General features: G+C 37.3%; 1 protein-coding gene across 6 annotated transcripts in view; it reads right to left on the bottom strand.

Moving 5' to 3' along the window:
- Nucleotides 1-639: 639 nt before the first annotated feature.
- Nucleotides 640-17,613, bottom strand: part of asic2 (acid-sensing (proton-gated) ion channel 2) — a 468,092-nt gene continuing 451,118 nt past the window's right edge. For all 6 annotated transcript variants that reach the window (XM_067419151.1, XM_067419141.1, XM_067419132.1 and 3 more), the window contains 6 exons: nt 16,553-16,609; nt 9,293-9,446; nt 6,331-6,422; nt 6,162-6,241; nt 3,307-3,375; nt 640-3,169 (listed from right to left, as the gene is read on the bottom strand). In XM_067419151.1, coding sequence (XP_067275252.1) covers nt 3,068-3,169; nt 3,307-3,375; nt 6,162-6,241; nt 6,331-6,422; nt 9,293-9,446; nt 16,553-16,609 — 554 coding nt within the window. In that variant the 3' untranslated portion in view covers nt 640-3,067. The remainder of the gene's footprint in view (nt 3,170-3,306; nt 3,376-6,161; nt 6,242-6,330; nt 6,423-9,292; nt 9,447-16,552; nt 16,610-17,613) is intronic.

Raw genomic sequence — 17,613 nt, 5'->3', positions numbered from 1 at the left:
GTGGGTGATGTAGCTAGACAGACAGACAGGTGGATGGATGAACACACAAACATTTACACATAACCTCCGTTCGGTTTCAGCTTATCTTCTCAAAACTCCCAGGACCAAACTCCGTACTATGGGAGATTGGGCTTTCTGCTCAGCAGCCCCTAGTTTGTGGAATGCTCTCCCTGACCACTTGTGAATCCCACAGACAGCAGATGCTTTTAAACGTGGTCTTAAAACTTTTAGCAGAGCTTTTGGTTGATTTGTTGCTTATTATTTTTGTTTCAGTTTTAATTAAAATATTATTTTTTGATGGTTTTAAATCTGTATCACTTTGAGATTTTGTTTCATATAAAGTGTGTTACAAATAAAATGTTTTATTATTATTATTAGTATTAGTATGAATGTTTGGATGTATGTATGTGAGTGGGTAGGTAGGTAGATAGACGATGGATGGATGGATGGATGGATGGATGGATGGATGGATGGATGGATGGATGGATGGGTCAAAAGATAGACAGATGGAGAGGTGGGTGGGTGTTTGGATGTATGTGTGGGTGGTTAGATAGGTAGGTAGATAGATAGACAGGTGGATGAACGAACGGTCGGATAGATAGATAGGTGCAAGTGAGACATAGACAAAGACACAGGTGCTGTAACCCATTTATCCTTTATTGTTTTCATATAACGTTTGAGGTACTGAAGCAATTACCGTGGAATTAGCAACCATCAGAAACCCCTGGTTTCTGCTAATGAGAAAATAGCAAAGGTGACATGATACCCCTTTGGTGTTTGTCCACATGGCAAGAAACTAAAATTGCTTTCTAACACTGTGAGTGACTTCTTAGTTCATGGTTTTATGGGATGCTGTGGGTTTCTGCATTTTTTTCCCACGTACACATCTGGTTATTTTTTTTCCTCTGCGTGTGCTTGAAACCCTCTGAGGTTCACAGATCTATCTTTGACACATCACATTTTGGGGCAAATAAGGATGAGATGTTCATCCTCTACAGCCAATTACATTTAATTAGCAAACTGAATTGCAAATGAAAACATACATTCGGTCACAGAAACTTTGCAAATCAGGAAATTGTCCAGGCTAAGTGTCTTTCTCAATTTTTTTTTTATAGAAAACATAACATATATTAAGCAGCATGTGTCTGTATTAACAATCACATGGCTCTCTCACATGCCACAAACAACTCAGAGTACACATTCATTATTCTATTTCCTGTGGCAAAGCTGTTTCCACTCTTAACATTATTATTATAAAATGTTGCATTATGATAGGTGCAAATCACACCTCTTAATTCTGTTATCCCAGAAGGGGGACACGAAAAGAATTACTAAATATCCTAAAAAAAAATCTCTTAAGCAGGGATTTTATGACAGATATTTGCATACTCTATTGGATCTAAGCTCAAATTTGATTGGACAAGGGTGCCCCAGGTCATGTGTGGAAGCCTGGGTTTATTAATCCAGATTAAATACCCTTTATTTATTTTTATATGGAGATTCTAGAAGCTTGTCGACAAAGTCATGGTGTAGCCTAACACACCTGCCAGGGGCCTTAGTGTCCCAGAACAATTTGTTCAACAGATGAAGCTTTTGACAGTTTCAACACACAAGCTCTTATTCTTATTTTTCATTGTGACTGAATTTTGCTCCAGTCAGTATTCTTCAATTGAATATTGGAGTGAGTCAAATTGAGAAATTCAATCAAGCTCACTCTTGTCACCCAGAACTGACCCTCTTTTCGATATGTTTAGCCAAAGCACATTCTGTAAGAATGATTTTGTCTCAGTTAATGAATTTTGGCTGAAACACTGTACACGTTGAAGAATGAATGGGTCAGTTGAGGCTTCATTTGTACTGATGTATAGTGATCTGAGAGCCTCATATTTATTTTGAGAGCAGTATAGACAGTCACATCTTTGAACTGTCTATCATCCATCATCAAAGAACATTGTGGAAATGTAGTAAACATCAGATAACATACGGCAATTACAGTATTACAAACTGCAGCACAGATGAAGAGCTCTGAAATGATGAGATGAGATAAAGACCGAACTCACATACTAAACCACCGCGAACACCTTTAAATCCTTTATATGTTTGAAAATATCCCAGTTAAAACGGTTGGGAACATGGAAACACAATGGTTGTCAAAAATCTCTGAAAGTCCTAATACTGTATATCTCTCAACTCTGAATTAAAAGCATGAAAGATCATATCAGCTTCATAATATCAATGACAAATCAACCTCTTACATTTGACAAAATGACAACCGCTAGTTGTATCACTATAATTTAATGCAAAAAGCAACAAAAACTCTCTTTCTCCCTGCACTTTCTTTGTTCATAACTTTTCAAATGGATCCAGAAAGCATTAAGAAGAGCTATACGCAGCCACAATGGCCTCATAATGGCTGCCATTGTACCGTGACCCATTCAGCTTTTCTATGACGGATAGAAAAATAAAAGGAAGGAAGGAAGAAAGGGGCTCCTGGTTTTATGATGCATCCCTGATACATCAAAAAGCCAACTGAGATGCTAGAATCACATAGCAAATGAACAGCACAAGAAGACAAAATTGTCTCCACACAAGAAAGAGGATGACTTGTTCAAGAAAACCGTATTGTAACGCATGAAACTGACACATGCACAGTTAGAACCGTTTCACAACATTTTCTCTGTTAATAATTTACAGTGTTTGGCAGTAATCTTCAAAATGGCGGCTGGGGGGAGATAGAGAGAATGCGAGAACACACAGAGGCCATGTGCATTTGCAGTTCCTCACATGCTCGTGTTTTTGTGTTTGTCTTGTTTACAAGTGATTGTCCTGACAGGTCCACAAACTACTGCTTTCCTTAATGAGTCCAGAACAAACAGATGGTGTTTGTGAGAAGCTTTGGGCTCCTCATGTTCCTCAAGAAGCTCCTTGGCTTCTTGTTGTCATGTTTGTGCCAAATGATGACATATTGAGAAAAAGAAAAAGAGTCTGTTTCCTTCTTTTTCCTCTGTCCTTCACCCCTTGGAGAGTAGTGGCCTGGCTCCCCCTAGTGGTGTGGAGGGAACGGCGCTCAGCAGGCGATCTCCTCTAGGGTGCCCAGGGTGGTCTGCAGGGGAACGCTGACTGTGTGGCTGATCGATTCAGAATGGTTAACCACCGGATCACATGTACTCTGAGAAAAAAACAAACAGATGTTATCGTTCTTAAAACTGTATGCCCGAGGCACAACTCAGTCATTCCATGCGATTCTGCGGTTCCTGATATCTAAATAAATAATTTGAAGCTTAGCAGGCAGTTGTTGTTTTTTACCACATCCTCTCCATGACTCTCTTCCTCCTCCTCTCGGTTCAGCAGGTCCAGCAGTCTCTCCTTCACCACCTGCCAGCACACATCACAAACCACCATCTCATTCACTGCCAAATCAGGTCTCAAACTGCTGGCCTGAGAACAGCTTTGTAGCTCTGCCAGTGCTGCGTTAATCAAATCAGCAACATGGGTTGCAGCCCAGGGCACTGACCACCAGGGGATTCCAGGAACTGGAAACCACACAGGAATTGAAAATGGCCATTTTGATTGGGACAATTGTGCATTTTGGTCTAGTATTCAGCTCCAAACTGGCTCCTCATGTTGGCACTACACACATTATCTCATGTAAAATGTCACTGGGAATGGAAAGGTTTTTAAGTCGGAGCTAATAAACAAAATTCAATTTTCGTCGATTAAAAGGGGGACTACACTTCTTGACAGGGTTGTCAAAGCCTGTTTGATGTGCACTCTGAAAATAAATAATTGAACTGTTATTTTATGTGTTTTTTTGGTGAAGAGAAAGACATGTTAGAATGCTGTAATGTTTGACAGAGTTAAAAAGGTTTTTGAGGTTAGGTCGTGGGTGGCCACATAAAGGTACTATTCACCACATTGGCTATATCAACAATTACTGTGCTAATGCCAGTGATTAGTAATATCTTTTTCATTTAATTTACCTGCTAAATATAAAATAAATATAAAATTATTTAATTTATTAAATTAAAATAAAATTATTTAATTTATCATGTGTTACAGTATGCTAGCTGTTCATTTGAACTGAAATATATAAGCTTAATTGGTTCCAGGGAAACCACTTAATTATGTTGAATAAAAACAACTTTTGAATTCTTTTGTTTTTAGCGTGGTCAGAACCGAGATCATTGCTTGACTGTTTGTGTTGTATTTTTGAGTGAATTCCCATTTAACTTCTAAAAGCACAGCAGACTCAACAATGACAAAACAAACTGCTTACAGAAGTTAAATGGGAATTCACTCAAAAATACAACACAAACAGTCAAGCAATGATCTCGGTTTAGCATCTTTTTGCTCGTGAAATATTTCAAAGTCAAATTCGAAACCTACTATGGTAAAGGCCAAGCTCATGAATATTAATTAGGTCATATTACTGGGTTGCACTACTAGGAGGTTACCAAGAAATCTGAGGCTGACCTAATCAGTATTCAGGAGCTCTAGTGTGATTCACAATATCACACACAAGGAGGGGTGCCTTTGTCCCGGACCCAACGAGGCTTTAAATTTACTGGTTAATATGTGTTCTTAAGATGACCACCTTTTTAAAGATAAAATCTTTTCGGGTATATATGCCTTTTTCAATGAAGCTAAACACTTTAGTGTTTCTTTTATTTTATGTGCTTTGTTAACAGCAGCCAAAAGGCTTAAAATCCAGAAAAGCTTAAGCTTCAGAAAATTTTTTTTAAGATGAAATCGGTTTATTTAAAGCTCTCCTGCATATGAAATCCATTAAAACAGAACAGAACAGAATGAAAATGAGCGAATGTGTGTATGTGTGTCTGTGCGTGCGTGTGTGTCCCCGAGGGTATGAGTGGTGTAAGGGCTTGTGTTGGCTGCTGTCCACAGAGCAAAGAGACCAGCAGCAATGCAGAATTAATGAAGGCTCATTATGATGAAACTCTCTATCACAGTGTCATTCATTCTACACCAGAGACAGACAGACCGAAGTTTTCAACAGCCATCATAGTGTCTGGGGGAATGCATGTGTGTGTGTCTGAGATTCTCTGAATAAATTTGCAATTTTTAACGTCTGAGTGTGTTAAAATGCTTATTGCAGTGTGTAAAGCATCTCCTTTGCCCCAGAGTTCGGAGTTTGAACAGCGTTTTTTTGTGACAGGGTCACTTGATAAGCGCCAAATACATGTAAAAAAATTGGCTTATATATATTAGCAAGAGATGCTTACACTACCATTCAGATGTTTGGGTAGGTGAGATTGTTTTTGAAAGCCATATCTCATGCTCATACAGTACATTTTTATTTGAATAGCCTATATATGAAACTAATTAATTCCTGTGATGCAATTATTCACAGGTCCTGTCATTATTCCAATCTTCAGTGTCACACAATCCTTCAGAAATTATTCTATGAATTAGTGCTCAAAAACATTTCTTAATATGATCAATATTGAAAAAAATCTGTGCTGGTTGTTGTACAGAAACCACAATACACTTTTTTTCCCTTAAAATCAAAATATTTTGTCTTTAGTGTAATTTTAGTCTATGCAATTTCATCCTTACTGAAGAAAATGTATTGATAAAATGAATATTACATTCTTACTGATCCCAAAAATATGAATGATACACTGTAAAAAAAATGTTGATTTTTGTTGGTTTAACTTAAAAAAGTAAGTAACCTGGTTGCCTTAAAATGTTGTGTTTATTGAACTTAAAAATTTGAGTTGATACAATGAAGAAAAATTTGTTTAATAAATAGAAACTCAAAATATTTTGGTATCTGAACCACATAAAAAATGTGATAAATCATGAAAATAGCACTATTTGGCATGTTTCACTGCGTCATCAGAAATAAAACACACACAATTACCCAATATGCTTACAAAATCTTTTAATAATCTTTTAATAAAGGTTGTCGAATCTCCAAAAATGTTCATTGTATTAACTCAAAATTTTAATTTCAATGAACTCAAAATTTTAAGGCAACCAGGTAACTTTTTTCTAAATAATTTTTTTACAGTGTAGTGTATATGATGATTAAAGTGATGTGTAAAAGCAGGTAAATTATCCAATTGTCATAATGAAAAAACTATTATTTTATGAGAATACATGATGGCATTTTAGACCCATGTGTCTAGATGCTGACATACCTCATATGCATAATCGAATAGCTCCAGAACAGTCAGGATACTTGCACCAATAAACAATCCCATCTGACCACCAATATCACCTGCGGCATAAATATATGTATGATTTAGAGGAACAGAGGGAGAGAAAAGATGAAAGAGACAGTATTCATACTTCAGTGTGTTGTGTTACCTAGTAGACCTGCCACCTCATAGGCTTTCTTCTGCTCTATGGTCTCATAATTCAGAGCTTCAAAGAACACATCCAGAACTAGGATATTGTCCCTGCATCAACAGAACACAGAGTCATGTTTTAAATTCCAGATATTTTGGTTAATGGCAAAACCAGTAAACATGATTCATGTAAAAAGTCATTTGTCTTGTTCAAACCTGAAACACCTGAAAATGTTGTGCAATGTGACGAAATCACATCAAAGTACAAGATTTTTGATGCATCAAATAACGCTGAGAACAGCAGGATTTCACTGTGGGCAGAGCTTATGCAACAAACTGCAATGCAAAAAAAACAAAAACAAAAAAAACAAAACATAAAATGTGGCTACGTAGAACAGAAACTGGTCAAATTTGGGGTGCGCTGGGCTAACAAAATAACACAATTTGGGTTGATTTTAACCATTTTTTTTTTTTAAATATACCCAAATTGTGTTATTTTGTTTTATATCTCTGTCATGTCAGTTCTAGTTACTGAATGGATTACTCAAAGGGTTACTTCAGTGATTTAGCATTAAGCTTTGTATTTAAACTGGGTCATTAATAGCAGAAATGTGAAATAAATGTTTTAATTTGGTGCCTTCTAACGAGAAACGACAACAACTTGCTTCGCTGCCCTACAAGGCCACTCTCTGAATTACTGGGTCACTTTCCCACCGCGACCGCGTTCATTTTCATAAAATCAGTTCAGTCACAGAACAGACACTACAGTTAAAAACTGAAAGTGTCTGTTCAATATAATGAGTGAGTCACCGAGCGAGTGTCTTTCATGGCACAAACGGTGCAGGAATCAGATTACATTCATCGTGATGAATGAGCTGAATGAGCTCTCGGGATGAGAGAAGTTTGAGAAGTTGAAACACTCACTTTGCTCCGCCGGCCGCTCCGTTTACATGAATGCGCAAGCTGAGTGCTGAGTGCTGTAAAACATGTGGAAATTGCTCCCTCTACTGACTTTAGTCTTTAGCCTCTGGCCAAAAAATCCTCCGATGATGCCAATAGGTGTTGGGTCATTCACGATCATTCAAATATACTCCAGGGTTTCTACTGATACAAAGCCATATGCTAAATCGCTAAAGTAACCCTTTAAATAAAAGAGAAGTTTTATCCTCTGTAGCAGATTGTACTCTTATTTCTATCTCTTTTTGAGAGATTGTATCTCTCTCTCTCTCTCTCTCTCTCTCTCTCTCTCTCTCTCTCTCTCTCTCTCTCTCTCTCTCTCTCTCTCTCTCTCTCTCTCTCTAGCAGTCTCAAGACTGAGCTAAAGGCATATTTGGATATTTGGGTGCTACTGGCAAAAGTTCAAACTACAGACCCTGACAACATAAATACTAGCGTTATTTCAACCAATCATTACGCTCCTATTATGTTGAGGAGATGAATGATCTTGGCATGACCGATAATTTGTGTGCATGTGTGGAAGACTTCAAAGTAAACAATTTTTTTTTATATCACCATAAAATGAAGCAGTCTAGAGAAGCTTATCTCTCTCTAGTGGGACACCAGAGTGATGATACGCTGTCTGCTTTATGTTGATTTAATTGACTCTTGGGCTTGAGCAACATCTGCATGTGTGTGTGTGTGTGTGTGTGTGTGTGTGTGTGTGTGTGTGTGTGTGTGTGTGTGTGTGTGTGTGTGTGTGTGTGTGTGTGTGTGTGTGTGTGTGTGTGTGTGTGTGTGTGTGTGTGTGTGTGTGTGTGTGTGTGTGGGTGTGTGTGTGTGTGGGTGTGCGCGCGTGTGTGTGTGTGCGCGTGTGAGAGAGAGAGAGTCGGTATTCCCAATAGCTCCATGTCTCAGACACATCAATCACAAGCTTATCGCTATGACAATGCAATAATGAATGGAGAGGATGTGATATCTGCCACTATATTGAAGAACAACTCACTGAATCTTCCTGACACAAAGCAAAAGTGTTCTCAACTTGTCCGCTAAATGTCTGGAGGAGAAACAGTGTGTCCCACAGAGTCCCACATTGTTGAGTGTCCATGCATCCTAATACTGCATTTATTGTAGAGAAATACATCTATGAGGAAATGCACATTATGAACGACAACACACATGGGGAGTTTCTTTGACAAAAGTAAAGCTTTCTACCAGAAGCCAGTGTCCATTTTCTACTGTACAGTGTAACAGTCGTGGCTCTGTGCCATTCATAACAAAGGCAATGTCAATTAAATTACAATTAATTTCCTCAGTTTGTATTTGATTGCAGTTTGAATTTAAGTAAAATTTAAAAAGAATGCATTCCAAAAGCAAATGAACTGTTTTCAACATTGATAATAATAAGAAATGTTTCTTGAGCACCAAATCATAATAGTATGATTTTTGAAGGATCATGTGACGCTGGAGTGATGATACCGAAAATCCGGCTTAGCCATCACAAGAATAAATTACATTTTTAAGACACATTCAAATATTGTAATAATATTTCAAAACAAATAAATTCAGCATTGGTGAGAAAAAGAATGAATTACTGTTAATAAATGGTTTTGTTGTGCGACTTTGAATTACAATTCAGTAAATATTTTCCTGTCATTTCAATGTCCTGTGGTTCATGGCCAATTCAATACAAGCTTGTGAATAAAATGAGGCCAATTCTGAATTTTTCTTAATCCTAATAGCACCACAGTTCATCCTTGACAGAAACGTGTAGGCTTGTGATCATTAACAAGCTCTGTATCTCTGTGATCATGGATATGACGTGGTACATTAACTGGTAATTTAGCAAATTAGTGGCGAAATGAGGTAAAGTTAAAGACTGTGAAAGGTATTATAAGGACTAAAATTAAAAAGTTTTGAAAGTGGTGGAGAAGTTGCAACATACAGAAGAAAAAAATACTTCAGAGACCTTTGGATGCTGAATTAAAGGCTGTTTTGATGTTGAGGAAAGTGGCTTTTAAAATTTATGTGAGGTGCATACTCACGTAATGTATTTCTCAGATCGGTTGAACTTCTTCTCCAGGTAGCGGGCAGAGGTTTTACTGGGGATCTTGACCATGGATAGCTCCTTGTTGTATCGAGTCATGTTACAGGGGCTCCTGCAGATGCAGTTTGTGCCTTCAACAGCTGACAGAGCAGCTATGGAGAGCATAAAAGGGAATAGAAGAGAGGAAAAAGAAAATGAGGAGAGACAGGAAAGGGTACAGGGAAGAAAGGGAGAATACATGCCTGTTCTTTCTGCAGGTGGCATTCCTGAATTGGGTTCTATATATGACATCCAATGTAAAACAACTGACAGTGTAAAGAACATGAGGTCGTCTTATCCTTCTCTGCAAAGAGGTTATTTTCAGTCTACACACACACAGTCAGAGCCCTTCATTTATGGGTGCAGGGTTAAGGTTTGAAAGAGTTGTTTTGGGACTTTTGTCAAATTGATTCAGAGACATCTGTTACACCTGCTTTGACGTGGAGGAAAATCTGTCAATGTGTGAACACAACACACACACACACACACACACACACACACACACACACACACACACACACACACACACACACACACACACACACACACACACACACACACACACACACACACACACACACACACACACACACACACACACACACACACACACGCGCGCACACTTTTTCAGTCTTCACCTACACAGATCGGCGAATAATTCAACTTTTGGCCTTGTCAGAACACTGCTGAATACGATTCTGTCAGCTCTTGACGCTTTAAAAAATATTATGTGTTGCACTTTTGATTACTTTTACAGAGATTGGCAACTGCAACGCCCTAAAAAACAACAACAGCAAAAAAACAAAAAGAAAGAATATGGTAAACCGTAAGGGTCACACTGTCAAATTGCTTTCTAGAAGTCTAGGAAAACTGACCAAGTTTGGAATCAATAGTAAAGCATTCTAAGGGGATCAAGTAAGAATTTAGCCCCTATACTAGATATAAAGACATTCCTACAGGACTTTTTGATCCGTATTTGGTTTCTAGAGTCAGAATCCCAGTTACTGCATTGAACTGTGATTTCTATCGGCTCTCCTGCAGCTGGACAGAATGAAAACCACAGGGGAACAACGAGATTAAAAACCCTGAACCATTCCCTTTAAATTCCTTTTGATGTCCTAGGGGGGCATTTTATCCTATTGTTAATCATAATAGCTTTATTTTGAATAGAAATACAATTTGGAATTTCAATGGCAATGTACATTTTTTTGGGACTAGTATCAAAAATATTATAAAATTATAGTATTTTTTTTTTTAAAGAAACAAAAGAGAATAATTTGGTATTCTCTTGCCAGTTGCTAAGGGCTGAAATCTTTTGCTCTTGGTTGTGCCTTCCTCAGATTTCTAATCAGTTCATAACTTGCATGACCTGGAGATGGAATCTGACCTTTCAGAGAAACATTTTAAAACGCATCCATCCCTGACCTTTTCTATCTCCACCTCAATTTCTTCTCCTCACTTCCATCCCCTCTCAAACCTTACCACCGGAGACGAAGCTCATCATTTAATTGGAGAATCAAGTCAGATTTAACCTCCTCTAAGCGCACAGACAAATTAACAGAATACAATCTCATACACACACACACTTGAATATGTGGTTTACGGACACACATTAAATCTGCTATAATCTTCTGCTCAATCTGTTGTTCTCTATGAACTTCACAGCACTGTTCAGATCCCACTCTCATCTTCTTTAGGCATCTGGCAGATCCTGTGCTTGAAACCACAAAGGTTCTGTTATAGAGAACAGTTGAGAGTTTTATACTACTTACTTATACTACTTTTACAGTGCAGAAAATAAACAGTACACATATTTTGCATGAATGGAACAATCAAATGACCAACACCTGCCATAAAGTACATTATAAAACTAAATAATTCAAGACTAATATCTCACAATGCATTCCACTTGACCTGACCTTCCACTTCCGGTGCGGCTAGTAATTTAAACCACAGTTTTTATTTTAATGTTTTATTTTACTTTTAGCCTTCTATAGTATAGTATAGTATAGTATAGTATAGTATAGTATAGTATAGTATAGTATAGTATAGTATAGTATAGTATAGTATAGTATAGTAGTACAAACCCAATTCCAAAAATGTTGAGACACAGTACAAATTGTGAATAAAAATGTACAAATCTCATAAACTTTATATTTTATTCACAATAGAATATAGATGACATATCAAATGTTGAAAGTGGGACATTTTGAAATGTCATGCCAATTGCTCAGTTTGGATTTCATGAGAGCTACACATTCCAAAAAAGTTGGGACAGGTAGCAATAAGAAGCCATTAAAGTTAAATGTACATATGAAGAATAGATGAAGGACCAATTTGCAACTTATTAGGTCAAACCCCATGACAACCGAGCCTGCCCTGAACGCCCAGGCTAGTAAACCAGCAGGCCCACCGATGAGGGTCACCGATGACGCCGGATAAACAGTTATGGCACATTCACTGGTACAGACATAACATCAACAATATGATTTACATGAACTATGGCCTGCCCATACTTTGTCTACAAACTTGGTATTTTGCAATACATGTAATGTAACTATATGACGTTGCACTATTTCTATAAGTAATAAATAGCTGGTAAGATAATATAACGCTAACTAATGTTACAGTATTCAGTAATTATAGTAATGTAGTTAATATAGTATAGTACGTAATTATTCTATTGATATGTAATGATAAGGTTTACTAATACATTATTTCAGCAACATGACAAACCAGTGAATTAGTAGGTTTCAATAGGTGCTTTGTATATTTTATTTATTTTACATTTTATCTGTATGCGATGCAGTTAAAGTTTTGACACAGTTGTGTACTTCTTAAAAATGAAACAAATCAAGCAGGGACACTTACTTGTCAAACAAAAATGGGGCTAACTCTGCATGTTTTTAATCCTTTCAGGACATGTAATGTTAGCTCCCTCCACCTCGGAAAAGCCGCTCAGATATTTACCCTTGTTTTATTTCGGGCTCTATCAAATTCTTTCTTTTTGTCTTTTTTTATCATCATCATCTGTCTTTTTCCGTTTACCCGTCTTTATTTTATGAGCAGGTGCCACTCAAGGACTTCGCACTGTGCACGAGAAGGGGTTGTGATCAGTGCGCACACGAGCTTGATTGAAATTGCTAAGACACTCCTCCTGGTTCTGATTGGTTGTTTCTTACCGGGAGCGGTGTATTTCTGCAAATGGCAATAGGACCACTGGGAGGAGCCAGAGGAGCTTGTTTTTTCCCCCACAGATTATCAGTCTCATATTCTACAGTCAGGAAATAATGACAGGTTTAACAAATATGTTAAAAAATATATATTTTTTTACAAAAGTTACTTATTGCAGCTTTAAAATGGACTGTGGAAAAGTAAAAAACTGTTCTGTAGGCAGACGAATCACAATTTTAAGTTCTTTTTGGAAAACTGGAGTGCCATGTCATCCAGACTAAAGGGGACAAGGTCAACCCAAGATGTTATCAGTGCTCAGTTCAGAAGCCTGCATCTCTGATGGTATGGGGTTGCATCTTCCAACATGACAATGTCAGACCACATACTGCATTAATTACAACATCATGGCTGAGTAGAAGAAGGATCCGGGTGCTGAAGAGGCCAGCCTGCAGTCCCGATCTTAGAAAACATTAGGCGCATCATAAAGAGGAAGATGCGACAAAGAAGACCTAAACTAGACAGAAACTAGAAGTATTAGACAAGAATGGGACAACATTTACACTCTACAAAATGCTGGGGTAAAAACAACCCAAGTTGGGTTGAAAATGCACTAACCCAACAATTGGGTTGTTTTAAACCAATTGCTGAGTTGTTTTAACCCAGCAATTGGGTTGTCTTAAGCAACATTTAACCCAACGGCTGGGTTAAAACAACTCAACCGTTGGGTAAAATCAACCCAATTGTTGGGTTAGTGCATTTTCAACCCAACTTGGGTTGTTTTTAACCCAGCATTTTTTAGAGTGTATATTCCTAAACTTGTCTCCTCAGTCCCCAGACGTTTGCATTCTGTTATAAAAAGAAGAGTGGAAATTTGAAAGGTCCACATCATTGCATTCTGTTTTTATTCACAATTTGTACAGTGGCCCAACTTTTTTGGAATTGGGTTTGACACAGAACAGAGAAGACAGAAGGATTGATGGAGAATAGGGTAAAATATAGGATCAGGATTTAATCTGCCAACACTTGTTTATTTGACTAACAGACATTCTACTGAATATAAATACCTTTAGCAAGGTTAGGTAGTTGACACGCAGTTGCAAATTAATGAGATGGTTGACATGTAGTTGCAAAATTATTTACAGTCAGTACTTATAGACGGTCTAAAGGGGACTATCGAAATATAGTAACCACAATTTTTTTAATAGTATACACACGATGTGCAGTAAGCATTACATGATTATTCAATTCTGAACATGTCCTGCTTGTAATATTTTTCTGTTCCGGAGTGTTTTATATAATTTATATCATTGCCATCTCCATTATCTCAAACATTTGAAGGGATCCTGTATTTCTGTTCTAATAGCCTCTCATTCATGTCTAAATGTGTTCATCTGCATATTGTTCTGGACTGGGGAAACCGAAAGTGCATATTTCTTCCCTCCTCTGGGTGCTGTGAACAGAAAGTTGGAGTTGTTGATAATTTCCTCTCCACTTTGCCAAAGATAAGAACCAGCTGTCAAGCATTTTGAAGCCAGCAGCTAAAGTTTTGGACAAGCTGTGCAGCCTCTTGCGCTGTGCCATTGTGCCTTTACTTGTCAATTGAGGTTAGCGCTTTCCCACCAAATCGTTTCCAGTGGTGTGAAATTCGGTCCCTCTTCATAAAAAAATTGCCTTTATCTCAGATCATTATTCGCACAGAATTCTAAAAAAAAATTGTAAAAATGTGTGAAATTGGACATGCTAATAACCCAAGGAAGTCTTTGGAAACAGTTTGTGTGCTGAATACCTGAAAAGTTTGAAAATGTACAGCCCTAGCTGTGCTCTAATTTGAATTTCCTCATTAGATCAAGATAATTAATGAACATTGAGCCAACTTGCTTATTATGGAAACAGTACATATACTGTCAGATGGTACGTAGAGAGGGAGTTAATGAGGGCCAGACTGCATTCTGTCGGTAGGGATGGTGCACAAAAAAGTCTTTGTTTAGCCTAAATACATTTCCAAAATAATTACTTAATTTGAGCAAGTTCACGAGGGAATTTAAAGTTCAATAAAAAAAGTCTCTGTGTCAAGAGGAAGATCTACAAAGAAAAATGCAATTATTTTGAGAGAGAACCGAGGCATGCATTCAAAGTTTCTCCACGCAGAGTTAATATAGTCTAATTTAGGGAATCTGTTAGATTATACTACATTCTGATGTCTAAAGTCACTACTACTACGCACTGCTGTAAAAGGTACACATACAAACAGAATTTTTCTAATATTTATTTGACTTTTTGTTACCGTGTGCCCTTTCATCCTCTTTAAGGATGTCCTTAAGAAAACACCACTACAGAGGAGGAAGATGATAGGCAGAGAATAAAAGAGGGGCTATGACTGCTGTTTTTGAGTTAAATTTGATTTTTTTGGAGGGTCAGTGCTATAATAGTCATGAAGGCCTGCTGAACAGAAACTTGTGCATATGTATTTTGTGACACGAATGAAATGAAAATGAGCCTAGCAATACATCAGGATTCAAAACACACTGTAGCCCGTCTCACTGATGAGAAAATATGTCAAACACACCCCGGATTTAAACCATGCAAGCGAGCAACACAACAAACCCTGCCTGTGTGGACAGCTTTGTTGATTACAACAGGATTGTTTTTGTTTTGTTGCATTGTGCCACGTCAATTATGGAGCTTGTATGTCTAGATAAAATGCTTTTTAACTAAAGCTGAATCCGAATATGTACTTTCCTACTATATAGTAGGCAAAAAGAGTATTTCTGACAGTTTTTATAAAAAAGTACCCAGATGACCTACGATATCAGGTGAATGCACATCCAATGGACACTTTACAATCCCATGAGTCTACAAATGGCAGCGAAGCAACACTTCTGATGACAATGCCAGCATTATCAATGTTTGTCCTTGCATTCAAACTACACACATTAATAGACTATAGTACACTGTAGAGGTCAAAAAGTAAGTATTAGAAGTCTGAGATTTCGGATGCAGCCTATATATATAACAGGATTGACACAGACAAAAAGTAATCCTGAAGTACCAGGAGGATTCAGGATTTTCTCCCTTCTGCAACACATTCATACCATGAGTTTATAAAGTGCTCTATACAATACAAATACAATACAATACAGTCTCAATGAAATAAACAGGAAAATAACAGTATTAATGTTGCAAAATGTATTACTTATGAAACAAATTTCATTTAAACTATAAAGCAGCTAAATCAAGTTCAAGTTCAGTTCAATTACAGTGCAACATAAATTATGAAACAAGTTCGATTCAGCTATAGGCAGATCTACACAAGGCAAAAGTATGATTTTTTTATTATCCAGCTCAGTTGGATTCAAAAGTTTTGTTCTCATCGACAGCGTCAGTGCAGTCAAATGGATAAAATTACTGAATTTAATAGTTTTTTTATATAAATATTAATTTTAATATGCATAACATTAATGGACTGGCAAACAAACAATCAACATTTCTTCCATTAAAGGTAGTGGAGAGCCATTCTTTATTGTTCTGACCCAGTTTCACCTGTATGTGTATATTGGTTAATGAATGGCTCAAGAGGCGTGCGCGTCCAAGTGTGTGTTTAGTTTAGGGCTAGTTTAAGGGGATAAAATATAGTTTGTACAGTATAAAAAACATTGTGCCTATGGAATCTCCTTATAATGCACCAACACGTGTGTGTGTGTGTGTGAGCCTGTTTATGTGGTTTATGAGGACACAAATTTGTTTAACTACATGGGTATTACACTGGTATTACACTATAAATGTGGTTTATGAGGACATTTCAAATGTCCTCATAATTCAAATGGCCTTAAAAACATACTTCATGTTTTTTTTTGAGAAAGTAAAAATGCAGAATGTTTCCTGTGATGGGTAGGTTTAGGGGTAGGGGCAGTGTAAGGGGATAGAAAATACGGTTTGTACGGTATGAAATCCATTACGCCTATGGAGAGTCCCTGTAAACCACATAGACCAACATGTGTGTGTGTGTGTGTGTGTGTGTGTGTGTGTGTGTGTAGATCAAGCTCACCCAGAGCAGGTTCCGCACAGTCCTTATACTGTTCAGGGGTGCAGTAGGGAGAATCACCTAGAAGCAAGAAGAAAATGAAAAGACTGTATGCTAAGGAAACGTTGTTCTTTATTCAGACTTCTTAAATTAATAATGAATCACTGATATTGTGTTCTAAGTAGGAGAAAAACAGATCCAACCTTCACCCAGCCAAACTCAACCTGACAAGGGAATAAACAACTCTGAGTGCGTGTGTGTGTGTGCGCGCGCAAGGAAGAGAGAATTGTACATGCTCCTGGTCAGAATGTCAGATGTATTCTGAATGTACATAACAGGACAATCACAATCAGTTAATGAATCTATAATTACATTATTAGAGCAGGGAGCCTGTGTGAATGATGGACTAATCTTCTATGAGATAATTGCTCTGTCTTGAGCGCCAACTGAATTAGCAAGAATTTGAGGTTGGAACCTATGGGTTAAAATTAATAGGGATCTTTATGAAAAAATAATTTCTTATCAGATTGTTTTAAAAAAGAGAAAAATGTGAAAATGGAGACTATATAGTGTCATTAAAAGAGACCAGTCGAAAATGAAATCTACTGCAGCACTAACTTTAAATATCAGCTATTATGGGAGAGCATAAATTGGCGTTAAGAACAGGGCATAAAGGGCACCAAGTCACAATGAGATGTTCATGAAATCATATTATGAAATCATGGCAATAGATTACATCTTTAAAAAAGACCATTTAGCAACAGTTAAAGATTACTATATATCAATAGGCCAACATTACTATTTTATCAGTGAAATTAATTTAAAACTGAATGTTTCTGAAGACTATTTTAGGAAGAGCACTTCCACACTTTTCAAATGACACAATATGTCTCGGCTCCTGCTTATAAGCCCTCGCTGCCAGTTTGTGGGCTTGTTCCAAACCATCTTTGACCCACAGAAAACTGAATTCTTTTCTATATTCTAACCTCTTATAAACAAGTTCAGCCAGGTTTTGCTCGACTGCCAAATACAAACCACAAATGCCACAAGGCATTAAGTTATCGCAACACACAACCTCACCCTGA

Source organism: Pseudorasbora parva, chromosome 2 (genome assembly GCF_024679245.1).
Source record: "Pseudorasbora parva isolate DD20220531a chromosome 2, ASM2467924v1, whole genome shotgun sequence".
Classification (NCBI taxonomy): Eukaryota; Metazoa; Chordata; class Actinopteri; order Cypriniformes; family Gobionidae; genus Pseudorasbora; species Pseudorasbora parva.
Note: the sequence above shows the minus strand (reverse complement) of the source record. Positions and strands in the feature narration are given on the sequence as shown.